Below are 15672 nucleotides of genomic sequence, written 5' to 3'. Positions count from 1 at the left end.
TGTAACACGTTTATAACAATTTAAAAAGAGGTGCACCTGCATCCTCTCTCACCTTTGCTGCGTCTTCGTCCCCTGTGCTGCTCTGTGTAAAACTTCATTTGGCTGTCATCTTCAGGCTCTGACCCCGATTCCCCTTGAGGACCAAACACACCTCCAGTAGCTGGCATTGAGAAGATAAGAGGAAATAAAATGGAAAGAAATGCAAGAAGAATCAATCAATCAATCAATAGCTATGGTATTTCAGAAAACAATTATGCCTAAAAAAAAAGATAACAGGTTTTTCAGGAAATCCATATTTAGAAAATTTCCATTAGATGAAACACAGTGCAGAGAAATGTCTCATTAAATGTTTGAGAATGGTATTACCAAGACTTTACCAGAGTTATTCATGTTAGTAATGACCATTATGATTATGCTACTGCAAAAGAGATTCAATTTCAATTCAGATTCACTTAATTCTATTCAAAGTTTATTCAATTCAAATGCTAAACAAGGTGCTTCATTCACAAAAGTATGTGTGCAGAAGCATACAAAATATATAAGAAGATGCTATTAAAATGCTATTAATTATTATTTTTTTTATTTTTCTGATGTGCTTAAGTTTTAAGACAATACATTTCACAGATGGCAATAACAATGATGAACTGATCTCATTCAGGTATCATTATGCACAAATATCATTTTCACACTTGAACGTATCTGCCCCCAAGTTACAAAACTTTAATACAAAACCATAAATATGACATAAATATGAACCAGTATTTCATAGGTGTTACCTATTGAGATGGTTTAATGTTGCATTTTAATCCATCACCTGTATTTTTGGATTGTTGATATTGACTGATTGCAACTATTTTTCATCTTACCAAGCTGTTTTATGGTGTTCTCCAAGGGTCAATTCTAGGTCCTTCACAATAAGTTTACTTCCATCTTCCAAATGGGTTACGTTATGCATAAAAACATCATGAGTTTCCAGGGATACACCTATGACACTCTGCTTTACGTTTATGAAAATATAAACAAATATAATAAATAAATAAAAAGATGTTGTTATAACTCAACTTCTACTGCGGAAATAAGCGTTTATACTCCTCTCTACCCTTTCCTCCCTGTCTGTCTGAGACTTGACCACTGTTGGTTTTGTCCATCATTACCCAAGTCTCTTGAGCTCAGTTTGCTAATCAATTTGGGTCACATCCCCAGAGTGTGCACATGTCTGTGTTTAAGTTGGAGTGAGAGCAAGAGTGAGGCTATGACAGTTAAGGGACTTTGTTTATTCAGCTTGGCGAGTGCAACATCAAAATACACATCCCTGATAAATGCTCAGGGGCTGCCAGGGACTTGCAAAGTCTTAAGCCACTGATGGATAAAAATGAATCTAAAATAACCTAATGTGTGGCTTTGAGCTCCATTTTAAAGCTGACATAAAAGATCCATAGTTTCTGTTAAATATTACTGTATATCATATAAGACAGTTTTAGCAATGTTCAAAGTAATTCAGGCTAAGTCACGTCTTAAAGAAACAATGCTAGTAATGCCCTTCTAAATTTCTCATGGTGTACATATGTTTTGCTTGTATAATCCCAAGGATCACTGTGATTACATTTCCTAAGCTCCCAGAGTGGAAGCGGGATAATGGGTGGAAAGCAAATCAATTCTTTTCTCTTTGGCTATGAAGGAGCATTCAAGAAGAAATTCACCTGTTGACAGCAAATTAAAACAAGGAAGCACTGAAAAAGAAAATGTACAGTAAGGGTGATGTGTTTACAATGATAAGAAAAGTTGATGTTGGCTCAAATATTTAATCTTCTATATGAAGAAAAAGCTTAACCTTCCACAGGAATGATTACAGGCCCTCACTACACTTCCTCTCTTTTCATTTGAAAAGACCTTGATGAAATTGTCTTTCATGGTACATCCCAATTCATAAGAAGATGCATGTTAAGATTAAAATGAATTTTTCAGATGTTTATCCACAATTGGTGCTGAATTTCTTCTTGAATGGTTCATGTCAAATCACAGCCTGTATTTAATACATATTTTTATATGTGCATTGTGCAAAAACTAGCTTCAAGGAGAGATCAAACATCATGTTTTACTGTATTCTCTCAACAACAGCAATGTAGAATTACAGATCAAAACATGCCATAAAAGTGAAAAGCTAACATGGAAGGCAAGGTTTGTTTTGGTTCAAGTAAAGCTAAGTTGTTGTGTTCTTGAGAAACTGTTGGGAGAAACTATTTTTTCTTTTACTAAGACAAGACTTAGTAACTTACTTATTGTAGACAGGAGAATATGAAGACATGTCTGAGTTTCAGGTTTAAAAAGGAAATAAAAACCACAAATTTGTGAAATGTTTATAAGCTCACACAAAAGCAGATAGACAGATAAATAATAAAAATGTTTGTAACTAAGGACACTCAGGAAACATCTGTATACAGGAAAATAGAGTTGGGGCCTCAGGGACACTGTGTCAGCCTGTTTTATGCTTTAAATGGTTTTAGCAACACTTTATATGAAGACCATTGCTATAGTATATTATTTGAGCATTCATGTGAATTATAACATATTTATAATACTTTATAACGACATTCATTAAGACCAAATGCTTTTTGAGGTACTATATCAGTCATAAAACATGAGAGATGTCAATTACAATGAATTCTAAGTTCTAGTGTCTTCTGGATCCTCCTCGGACGTTATGAACCAGAGGCTGAACGATGGTTTTTATAATATATTATGACAACCAATACTCACCTATATAGACCTCAACAATAACCTGTAGTAAGAAATTATAGACTCTTATAATAGTCCATGTAGTATCATAATGCATTATAAGCCACACCTGTGAATCTCTATTTTTTAAAGTTCAAAAGTTCAAAGTCAACTTTATTGTCAATTCTGCCATATGTACAGCACATACATATACACACACATATAAAATATAAGGGCACACAAAATAAACTAAGTAGGATAAAAGTTAATAAAAATAAATACAAAACTTAAGAGCATCAAAAAGTCCCTAAAACCTATAATTCATTATAAGTCATTATAAGTTAGTATATATCAATATTATTTTTTGACTGCTGATATATGCATCAGAAAGCATTATGTGTATTCATGAATATAGTCATAAAGCATTATGAAGGCATTACGAAACACTATGAATGCCTCCCATAAGGCACTATAGATGTGGTCATCATATAAGTGTTACCATATTTTCTTCTGAATTTCATACCTTCCCTATTAAAAATAACAACATATTTTCTCTAACTAATCACAATTACTTGCAATTCCAGGGCAATGCAGGAACCGTTTCCCCCTTTTACACAATTCATAAACATTATGTCATAACTCATGAAAATCATATTGCACCACTACAATTTTAGATATGATTAAAAGTTAGATTACATTTGTGTAAAAAGCGCGCACAGAAAGCTGTACTCGTTCTTTTGGTCCGGTGCGCTTAAACAGGCTGAGAGTCAAGTTGGATTCAGAGTGTGAGAGTCTGGTGGTTTGTGGAGAGTGAAGCCAAGGTAATGTGGTGTAAAATTGGTTCTGAATTTATGCATCGTGTTAGAATATGCCTGGAGAGGTGGTGGATGGAGACAAAGACAGACTCGGGAAGTGAAAAAGAAACAGTGAGTATAGCAAATAAAATGGTAGTTGTTAAAATTGTTGAAAATAGGTGTTACTTGTAATGTCTCAAGACATTTTATTGAAACACAGTAACAAATTAGTTTGTCTATAAGAGTTTTTCATGCTGTTTCTGAAAGTCAACATGGAAAACCTTAAAGATGAAAGGTTTCTGGTGAAGCAACACAAATCTCAGCATTACATGAAAAACTTTCTATTTCATAATACATCACATACATCTGCATAGCCTTCCTTGAGTTAAGAGGTAGAGAGAGTCCTTCAAATCTTGTCTAATAATTCCAGCTATGTAAATCTTAACTAGGAATGCAGCCTGTAGTATACACTCACAGGAGCCACCAAGGTTCTTCATGCAGGGTGAATAATTGCTTTTATATAAAAAAAAAACAAACAAACAAACAAAAAAAACGTTTCACAGTGTGTAAAACTATTTATTTAAGGCTGTAGTTATCAAAAGTTATCAATAAAAACAAACATCATAAACCTGCAGTTGTTGAAGAGAGGAAAGAATGTACTGCAACATCATACCTATAGTCTAGTTTAACTTTGGGTATGTTCTTCAACCTTAATCCTAAAAATACATTGATGAATGAGGACTGTCTAAAATGTCCTCACTCTGCCTAATCAATAACATCTTAAGCACAAAAAGACTGCCCCCAAAATAAAATACAGCACTGTAACATACACGCAATAAATTTTTCAAACAGACATACACATGAAAGCACGGCACAAATTGGCCTTCCATTAAATTTGCACTTGCAACCTGTGTCAGATTAACATCCCGTTTACAAAGGCATGAGCTAATTACGCAATCAGCAATTCAGACTGCCTGTTAGCTACTTTCTAGGAGTGATCAAATTCTAGTGATGCTCATTAATTAAGCATTTGAAGACATTTGAAAACATTTACTGAGGCTGCAGTTTCAAAGCACCGAAATAATCTTAGTCTATAAAAGGTGTGAAATCAATGCAGCTGGAATAAATTCACGAACTTCTAAGGTAATGAAAGAGCAATGGAATGACAAAAAAGAAAAAAAAATGCATGAGGAAAAAGCCACTAAAATGTGAATAAATTATCAAAAGTGAGCATTTGCCACGGTGCATTAGCAGCTCAGTGAACATCAAAATCAATTTCAAGTTTAATGACTACACAGTCACAACTCTCTGTACCCTTCTCGTGAGAAGTTGTGTTAGTGCAGCTCCCTTGCACATTTTATGTGATGCGTTCACCTTTTGTCTGCTCGGACTGAGATTTGAACAGAAAGCTGGCAAGTTACATTTTCTTCGACCCATTAAAACTTTCCTTTAATACGTCTTTGCAAATCTGCATTTTCACTAGTTGCAGACACAGAGAAACTGTATTACGCTTTGGAAATTCTGGAAAATATAAAGACAACAGCGCTTACATATTTCATTCATTTGCATCCTCCCTCAAATACATATGCATGACGGATAGAGTAATATTTCTCTGATCACTGTGTGAGGGTGTGATCAGATAGCAGCTGAACAGTGCTTCCAGTCAAGGGCATAGGTTAGATAACACACACCAGTCTAAATCTGAAAAAAAGGTTCAAAAGGCATTTGAAAAATCTAGAAATCTGGAAAAGGTCTTTTCTATTTCACCACTTTTCTTCCTTTTTCACAGCATGTCTTACTCTTTCAGTCCAGTTTCTTTTGTCTCAATCTTGACTTGTTTCTCCCTCAGCTGTAATACCTGCAAAGTCCCATAAAAACATCACTGTCCAGATGCAGCATGTCCGCAATGCAAATTTCAATGTGTGGAGATATTCATATCAGTTTTACAGTCCCTTTAACAGCCATGAAGTCCATAAGATAATGTCCTCTAGGACTTTTTCACATTCTTATCTGTCAATCTGCTGTCCCTCCAGGCACAAAAACATGCTAATCTTACTCCAGAAAACAAACCTCAAGTTACATATAAAATGTCTATAATAAAGTGTTATCTCAATTACTTTCAGTCAACATTTTGGAATGGCGCAACACTTTCTTCCACTAATAAATTATTCATGCAGTCTCCTCACAGACACCTGTATTGACTTCTTCATTTTGATAAGGCAAAGGCACCTGCTGTTATCATTAACATTCTTTCAACAACAGCGAGTGTTTGCTGTGAAAAATGCATACAAATTACAAATGCAGACAAAAGGAAGACATATCACTTATTCACAGGAAGAATTGTATCCAGGTTTTATTGTGCCATAATGTGAGAGAATAAACATTTGTCATTATAATCCAAATGCAAAAAAATGCAGAAAAAAAAAGAATACACTGTAGAGCAAAACGTTTTCCTTTTTAATTTTTGCTTTTGCAGAGAATTAACAATCAACAATTAAGATAAGATAAGATGAGATGAACTTTATTGATGCCACAGCAGGGAAATTCATTTATAAGCACATCATGAATTTGATCATGTACATTTCTTTTGTAATAATAATAATATTAATAATAATTTAAGTGTGTGAGTTTTAATTGATCACTAGTAATTATTTCTCTTACATTTTAGTATGCTATTTATATTTTAATGTACAAGCTGATTAATGGAGAAATATGTCCTTCAAGGAAGCAGAGAGTAAATGTTAGAGGGAGCACATGAATGAAAACAAGAAAAGAACCAACAAAATAAATAGAACAAAACAGCAATAAACCAAAAATTTGCAAGCAAGGACGATGAGATGTCACAATTATATAGGCTACGGAAGCAAGAATGATGTGATTTGCTGTTAAAAAGGTTTAAAAAAGAAAATAAGCTTGTTGACTATCACGCAGGGAAAAAAATACACTCATGCAACAGAGACGGAGAAGTGGACTTCTTTTACAATCTCTCCTGTAATGAGAATGATTAATGGTTATGGGGAAGCAGGGGGGTGAGGTGATGAGTTCAATCTGCATAGCAAAAGCTAATCATCTTCTGCATAGGAGGTGGGCAAATCACACTCACACTGGGAGTACTGATATTGTATTTTATACTAGCACAAAAAAAGAGAGCTCACACCAGCAAACCTAATGGACCATATCTACCCCTAAAAATTACAGAGTAAGGTTGAGAGAGCGAGAATATGCATTAAACTCCAATACTCTTACCATTAGCAAGGTTAGGCCATTGCTTATATTTTGATATAAGAATATTAATAGAATATTAATGAAATCACAGGTAGGGAATCAAATCACCATGGGCTAGGGTTTACATATGACACCTTAATTTAATGCTAGCATGGTTGAAGGGATGTCATCCCTTATCATTCATGGTCAAAACAATAATCAGCAAACACTGACAATTGCCAACATAGATCACCATGCTCAGAACAGAAATAGTAGAGACACAAAGGAAAATCACTTGCTTTGTGAACATGAAACAGCAAACCTAACAAACCATTCAGTCCTGTGTGGCATGATGGGAAATGTGGGTTGTCACTATAGCTCCAGTTTTCGTCAAAGTTTGTGTAAACAAACAGAGTCCTGTGCAGACAGCTCCATCGATCAAAATAAAAACAAACATTAACTGCTTTAAGTTTTGGTGAGAAGGCATATGAAGAATGGAGATGCGGAATGTGAGATCCATGGAAAAGAGACGACAAACTGGTTTGTAATTAAGCATTTAATATTCACTCCTGCTGGTTAATGTGGCTCGGCAGGTGGACATGTCAATCCATCAGTAGGGTGCAGATTCTAGAAATTATTTTTATAACATCTTAATCAATGATGGTAAGTTTGTTGAAATCAGTGTAGCAAAAAACAATCCCTGACCACCCCTTCAATTGCTGATATATGATCCAATTGCCAATCACACCAATTACATACTGATTACTTGTTTATTGATTTACTTGAAGACAGCATCCTGATTTCTCCTGTGTCTACTTTAAGGAGCCTGTTGTTGTGACAAAATGGGGCTTCTTAGATGGACAGGATAATAATCTTTCCATTTAGGGAACCTCTGACACATCTATCTCCAACATTGAAGAACTAATGGTGAGTGGAACAGACCTATGTTAAGGGCAATCAACAAAGTATTCTTATTTTAGACTTTTAGGCCGTATCTGGGAATGGCCCCTAAAAAGAAAAGCCGGTTTTGTGCAGATGACTTGGTGCTCTCAGAGTCAGTTGTGAAGGTGTATGTAATTACTGTAATTTCCCAGTTATGGGACTAATAAATTAATAATATATAATTAATTAAAAAAACTAAATCATTTTGCATTTTCCAGTATGCATTTGTGTACAAGATTGTCCAGGTCTCAAAATCCAGCATATTTTGCTTTGGCCACAACTCATTTCATCAGGAGTTGTTGCTTTCATGCTTTTGAATGCACCTGATTAACCAGGTGTGAGAAGAGCATGGAAAAACAGAAAACAAACATTGCCAGTTATTATATTCAGGGTAATTTTTGAAAATTGTACTTGTACATGTGTAATGACAATAAAGTTGAATCTAATCTAATCTAATTTGATGAACAGACAAATACAAAGCCATACAAACATACATAATGGAATGTATATCTGTAGTAGGTCAATTATACATCGGGTGCTTGTGGAGGCACTAATTCTACATGAGTGCTGGAGTGTATGACAGTAAAAAGATGGCTGAAATTTATAGTGTATGGATTGTACAATAAATTATATACAGGTTAGCTACACAGCAGAACCCACAGTCTTGAGCTGCCAGGACACACAGTTCTCAAAAACATTTCAGCTAGTAGATGTTCACCAACACAGAGGCCTGAACTTGCTGTATGACTCATTATGTATAGTGTATATACAGCACATCTTGTGTATCTGTTGCATCTAATAGTCCCTTTATGAATCCAGCTCAACGGACAGACTTGGTTTCAACTGTGGCAGTCCTGCTCGCCTAACAATACTTCAAAACCTTTTTAAAATGAAAAGGTTAAAATCAGCTTTTCCAGAGTAACACTCAAATAATTATACAGACATGCGAATCAATAAAGGTCTGTCAAGGTGCAATATATATGACAGGAAAGACCTTTCACAGGACAGGAGGCATATGTCTATTCTCATGCAAATGAAAGACAATATGGGAGAAAAATAGAAAGTAGAGAGTACCATGTCTGATTTTGAATTTGCCAGTGTGTTTGTTGACAGGTAGCTCATGCATTAGGATGCTCTTGTGCTCATAAACACTGTATGTGCACGACTCTGCTCATTTTCTCGTATGCATATGTGTGCATGCGACTCTCACAACTTCAGTGTGATCTCAGTGACTTTTGTGACTCTGAGCAACTGATGAACTGTGTTGACTTACGTCTGTCAGACATACAGCTAAATGTCAGCACGTGCCTATATACTGTAGAGTGTATATTGTTTTGTTTGCACTTAGTTGTGCTGCATGTGTTGCAGAGTACGTGTCTGTGACAATGTGTTCGTGAGTAAATTAAGCTGACAGCAACACCAGTCCCCACATGGCTCAGCAAATGGTAATCACATTAAGGCACAGCTGCATTGAGCAGTCAGGCTTTCTGACACCAGCAAGCTAAATATTTCCAACTCGAACTCGATGCAAACTGACAACTACATTCATACAAAAGCGAGAGTATGTAAATTTGCCATTTATAATGCACAAGACAGCATCTGAGAGGCCACAAGAGCAAATTTGAGAAGTTGTATTCATTGAGTTGTATTTGCAGAAAATATATTAAAAATGCATGTGGGCAGATATGAAAACATGTTTGCAACGTCACTGCATCCATTGCAATGCTGGCTTAAAATTTAGACCCTGAATATTAAGAACAATCTGATAAATTCCCTTTATTGGGAAATTGGGCTTTATTATGGTGAAAATGGGAGCAAACAAGCAGGACGGAAGAAATGGAATCCATCTGCATCCACTGGCCGTTCCATCTTTCCATGTTGCACCAGGCAAAGGGATTCAACACTGTAAACCAGTAAGTTTGAGAAAATCTTATTTATTTAATACATTTTGATTTATGTTTGTCCAAGCGTGTCTATTTTTTAACCAGAAGCGGCATACTGGTACTGGATACCCGCAGGTATGCTATGGTGGTCCAGCTCTCTTTGTCTCTAAATGTCTCTCACTCGTGTCTCAGTCTCCCGCTGCTCTGTTTGCCTATCCAAAATAATCCTAATCAATACTGCTTTACTCTGCAGCTGCACGTTGTATTTTTAAAAGCCCTGCGCGCACACACACACACACACAATCCCATTATACATGAACAACGAAGGCATGCTGCAGAGTTATAACAGAGGGAATCACAATGTAAGCCGTGGTGACACATTTTACAGCTTAAATTTATGAGTTCCTACCTGTTATATGGAAAAGAAAGGACTTGAAAAGGTGGGAGTCTTAACAAGGCACCACTTGGTTCTTGTATTAAAGCTCTGTGTTTGGTGCACTCACCACTAAATTCTTCTATACGTATCACTCCTGCATCAAGCACGCTGCTAATTTAGAGCTCATAAGTGAATGGTAAGTTGTGTGGAGAGCACCAAAGGATTTTAGATATACGCTTGCGGAAAAGGTGTGACAGGCTGTTGAGAATAATTTCAGATGCAGTAGCCCTTGGCACCAGGCTGTAAGTTGTTTTCTCACCTTTTATCAACCAGCTTGTGCACTGGTAAAGTCACAGAGGGTGGCATAGGATGGCAGCTGTCACCCAAAACAGTGTAGCCTTGTCACTGCAGCTATCTAAAATGAACTACAGAGAAAGGACAGCCTTGTTTTCACCACTTCGTTTGTCTTTATTAATCAGTGGCATTTGTGTCAGTGGTATTTGTACCTGTTTTTTTTTCGTTTTATGTTTGCTTTCTCTTTTCAACTGGTTGAGTTCGAGTTTGAGTCAAACAGCCTTTCAGTCACTGTAGAGCGATTCAGTGAAGAAGAAACATGCACCGCCTGGTGCTCTCAGCCGGTAGCCTGACTCTGCAGTACAACAGTGTTGAAAGGGAGCAAACTTGAAGGTCACATTTATAACTCTTTGACGTGAGGCTTCATTTTACAATTTGTAGAGTATATGCATTATAGCTCCAAAATATCTGATCTTCAGACTTCTCAGTGACTTTGCTTCATATTTTACACGATGGAAAAAGATAGTGGCTCTTGCCTTAGGACACTCTGGTAATGTCTGTTTCAGAGAGTTAAGAGGTCAGAGTAATGTACTGTAGCTCCAACAAAGGATTTTTTTTTTTTTTTGCTGCAGTTGCATAACAAAATCTTATAAGCAATCATAAAATGAAAAGGTAAGCTCTGCTAGAAGGCTGAAACAAGGGAGGTATTGTCAACATATCTAGCAGAAAAAAACAATCCCTTTGGCAACACTGTGGATATCTTTTGAGTGACAGGCAAACTTTATCCTTACAACAAAGGCCATTCTAATAACCCAAAAAAGCAGATATAATGTGTAAAAGACATAAGGTGAAGACATCAGTGGTTGCATTTGTAGCAGCTAAGTCTGTCCAACATAAAACCCTTTCTAATGTTGGGCACTGAGCCACACATCCCCAGCCAATTAAAGGAGCACATCTGAAAGCCTTGTTTCAAGGTAAAAATGAAATGAGAATATGTATGCAAATGTGTTTTTATAAGGTTCCACTGATGTCACTCAAATGAGAGAAGCATTATCAAGCTTCCTGGGAAATTTGCATATTGATGGCAATAACTTTCACATGCAGTGGACAGAGTTAATGTCCTTTGTTTTACTGCTTTTAATGCATGTGATATGTCACTTATTTTGCAGTTGAGCACCTAAATTATACACACAGATCTTGTAACTAGAACTCATATATAGGTAGATGATACAGGTAAATAAGTGTAGGTCATTAAAAAGTTATAGAAGTTTGTCATAATTAGAGTATGAATTCTGTGGTTATGGCCAATGAAGTGTTTTGAGAAGTCACAGTAACATTGACTTTGACCACCCAATCCCAATAAGTTCATCCTTGAGTACGTCTGAAGGTTTTTCTGAAAATGTTAAGAATCTTCTCAAGGCATTCTCCACATATTGCATTCACATGAAAAGGATGGATGAACAGATGGGCAGACGAACAACCAGAAACATAATGCCTTCGGCTACAGCTGTCGCCAGTGTGGAGGCATCAAAAAATGAAAGCCACTTCCTTCTTTGTCTCTCAATAGTACAATACCAGTACATATAACAAATAAGAGACTCACACCCCCAAATCACCGGCCTTCCGAATATCAATGTTACCGCTGTAGGGAACATCAAAGAATATCCCCAGACTCTTTGAGTCAAAGTATCAAAGAGGGTAGTTAGAACTAAGCAATGCTATCAACAGATTATACTCAAAGGTAGGCTGTGAGGAACCATTCTGAATTTGCTACTGGCAAATTTACCCATTTAGTCATGCCTGTTTTCTCTTGGTTTTAAAAAGGACTGGAAGCTGACCTGCATCTAATGTATTTGAGTGAAGGGCGTTCACACATGCATTCAGAACAGTTAGGCTCACCATAGGTGTGTTGCCAGCATGAAAAAGATAAACAAAATGTATGCACAGAAAATAACCCTGTCTCCTAAAAATTATGTTTACATATATGTATATATTAAATTGTTTTCCTGATTACATTGTGCTGGCAAAGGTAATTGCTATTGTGAATATGTTCACAAGCACTGTGTTTGAAAGAATGTAGCGATAACTCTGCATACTACACCCAAGTCACAAAGACTTTATTCAGACTGCAGGCACATCAAATTAGACAGACTATTCACATGGTTATTTGCAAGAGATCAGATTGGATTTGAGCGTTCAGACACTAACCTATTGGCATGGATTGCTGTGGTTATGACATAGGTATCAGTGACTGCGTTCACAGGTTGAGTACTGAGATCCATTATCTTGCCCTCCAAACAATCATGCTGTCAAGTCACGGAGCAAACGATTTATTTTAACGTCTGTTCTCGGTCTGTTGGTCTCTTTGTTGTACTGCATAGCTTTTTGTTAGTTGCAGCATGGATTCTATTCAGCCTCTCTAATACACTTCCGTCACTCTGAACTTGATGCTGTTATTGTGTGTTGCACTGACTGAAACAAAAGACACTTTAAAATCCAACTGAGCAACCAGGGCATCTGGACAGAGACACATCTGTAATGATCTAATTAACTTGCCTTTTAAACCACATTCAAAAATGGTTTGGAACTGATCTGTATAAATTTCATGGGTTTTTTTTCTTATCCAGACTTGAAATTAATCTAGAAAGAATGAAACAGTCTAGATATTCCAGAAAATGGAATTGATCTGGCAGTCTTAACAAGGCCAGAGAAGAGGTTGGGCTACATGGTTGGTAAGCATACAAAAAGTGCAGTATTTTGTGAATCACTTCACTTTAGTTTTTTTTTCTGCAACTGGATTTCAACCTGCTTCAACTCAAGCCCAGCCAGTACAGCATCATTGAAATAACCTTTAAATAATGACAGCCAAAGGATCACTTTAACAGCTGCTCCAGGAACTCATTTCAGCCAGACAGGACAGACATGGCTGGCTGTGACAGGTGATAACCCCCTTTGCACGGCCATTTGCTGAATGTTCCTTCCATATGTCAACACTGCATCTATGCTCAACCTTTGCCACACTTCTCTGAATAAACTAATAAATATTTTTCCTCATCATTAACTGAGGAAAATGATCGCACTCTCCACTGAACTTTGACTGAGTTCTTTGGGAAGACAGCTTAAGAGCAATAGAGCATATCTATTTCTGTCACGAAAACTAGTGGGCACATTCACATTCCTGAGGAATCTGCACCCAAAGTTTGACTTGAATGTGCAAATTTAGCAGATACTTCTTGTGTGCACCTGGCCAGAAATCAAGTGGGAAAAGTTGTGGCAGGATTTAAACTTATAGGACTGACTGATTTATTAAAAGAGAGGTAAGACAAGCATAACGTTAAAAAAAATACTGAATAGTGTGTATTTTAAATTTAACCCCAAAACATATTGTGTATAAATTAAGCTGTTATATAAAGCTTGAAAACTGCTGGTTTAATTTTATTTAAAATTCTATTTTACTGGTACATATTAAGGGGAAAAAGGTAAAAATATCAATATTAGAAAGCATTTTCTTAGCTGTCCTAATCACATTATTTACTGGTTTGCTATGCTGATCAGTAACAAACAACAAAAAGCGTCTGAAATTTTGTCTCAAAATAATATGCTCCTTTTACAAAAAATCACAGGACTTTTGCAGTCAAATGAAAATAAATTCATTGCAGCATTAGGTAATAAGAAATGAAACAGTAATATGAACAGAGGTTTAAACCCACACAAAACATACAGAAAATGAGCCACACACTGCTCTGATTTGGTGCTAGATGAGCTGAATGGCTTGTTGGAGAGAAGACTCACAGCTGTAATCACTGTGTTTTGTTTGCAGGAAGGACTGACGACTGTTGAAAGTGAAACTGCGCATGGAATGAATTCAAGGACCATGGAGCACACACACACACTCTCTCTCTCTTCCTCACACACACACACACAAAGACAGTACAGAACTACTTTCATGTGCTACTTCAAAGCATCAATTAAACAGGAGGAAGGCGGGATAATAACCATAAGGTTATCCTCATCGTAATGAGCCAAAGTATTCGTTGTGACACATCAAAACACTACCACAGCTTCCAGCCAACACATGGAAATGCATTAACACCACAGCGGGGAACAGCATGTGCAGAGGTGCATGCAAATAAGGGAGTAACTTCTTAAGGACAAATCTTAACGTTTAACAATGTGCTGAGACATGGCTGGTGACACCAGGACGATGAAGGTTACATACTGTTTTAACAACACAGGCATCATATTCTAAGGGGGCACTATATAGGCTTTTCACAGTATATAGTCAGATGCATATATTTTAATTGACTGTCAATATCCTCAACAGTCCAGTATACTGAACAGGAAGAATTCTGTCCAATGTGGGCCATAAATGACCAATACTCTGCACCTCACACCAAGCACAGTGTGAGGGAGAGTGCAACACTCTCAGTCTGCCACTCAAAAAATAAAAAAAACCCAAAAAACCCTCAAACAAGCCTGCCATTCTCAGCACACCTAAACTTCCATGTAGAAGTCCATGAGGGGAATGAGGACACAGCCATATGTTAAATCAAAGCACAGAACAAAGAACCACAGACGTATAAAAAGTTTAAAATGAAGTGCTACCCCTGATCAAACTTCAGAGGGAAGAGGGACAGCAGCGCACAGCATGTCAACTCCAGATCATTATCAGTGTTCAGCTGGAAAAAAGCATATCCAGGGGGTAATGGTACTACAAAAGAGAGGGCTTCTGAGTGTGTCTCACTGTAATGGAATATTCCCCATATGCTTTGACAGCAGAATGCAACGGCATTTTCTCAGGCAAGAAAAGGATCATTGATTGGGCAGTTCAGTGACAACAAAGTAACTGGCCATGCTGATATAAACTGTTTCATGTACTTCATCAAATTTATGCATCATCAGTTACATTTACTGTAGCTATATGTATGCATTTTCATAAGGTAGATAAGAATCTTGATTTTTTCCCCATGGAAATCTGTCTGGGACACACTTCAGTTGAGAAGGTAGCAATATTGCTGACACAAATGTTTCAAAATCCTCTAAAAAGAAGAAGATGGTGTAGTGGTTGCAGTAATCTTTTTTTTGTAGCCCTCTGGTTTTGGATAACATACTAAAAATTTATTAGCTAGCTTTGTAACATCACAGCACATGAATGACTTGCATTAATACAGTTGGACACATGTTCTTCCCATATTGCCTGCTATTATGACAAAGGCAAATGGAAATGACTGCCTCCACACAGAGCTTAATGAGGTAGGTTGACCTGAGAGGACTGAGAAACACATGCAATTTGGAGAAATGGACAGTTTACACCTTTTCAACATCAGGCCGAAATGCATCCTAGGCTGATAATCTCCAAAGGTGATTTGAGTAATGAAACCGTAATTTGTGACTAATCTTTCTTGGCAACATTTAGCTTGGCTTTAGCTTGATTATTGCTATCATACAGTTATCTTACTTGCCC

The 15672-nt window shown here is 36.8% G+C and overlaps 1 protein-coding gene across 1 annotated transcript in view; it reads right to left on the bottom strand.

Moving 5' to 3' along the window:
- Positions 1 to 15672, bottom strand: part of LOC124051469 (astrotactin-2-like) — a 237289-nt gene that overhangs the window by 135798 nt on the left and 85819 nt on the right. The window contains exon 5 of the mRNA XM_046374872.1: positions 53 to 160. Coding sequence (XP_046230828.1) covers positions 53 to 160 — 108 coding nt within the window. The remainder of the gene's footprint in view (positions 1 to 52; positions 161 to 15672) is intronic.

This window comes from Scatophagus argus, chromosome 20 (genome assembly GCF_020382885.2).
Source record: "Scatophagus argus isolate fScaArg1 chromosome 20, fScaArg1.pri, whole genome shotgun sequence".
Classification (NCBI taxonomy): Eukaryota; Metazoa; Chordata; class Actinopteri; family Scatophagidae; genus Scatophagus; species Scatophagus argus.
Note: the sequence above shows the minus strand (reverse complement) of the source record. Positions and strands in the feature narration are given on the sequence as shown.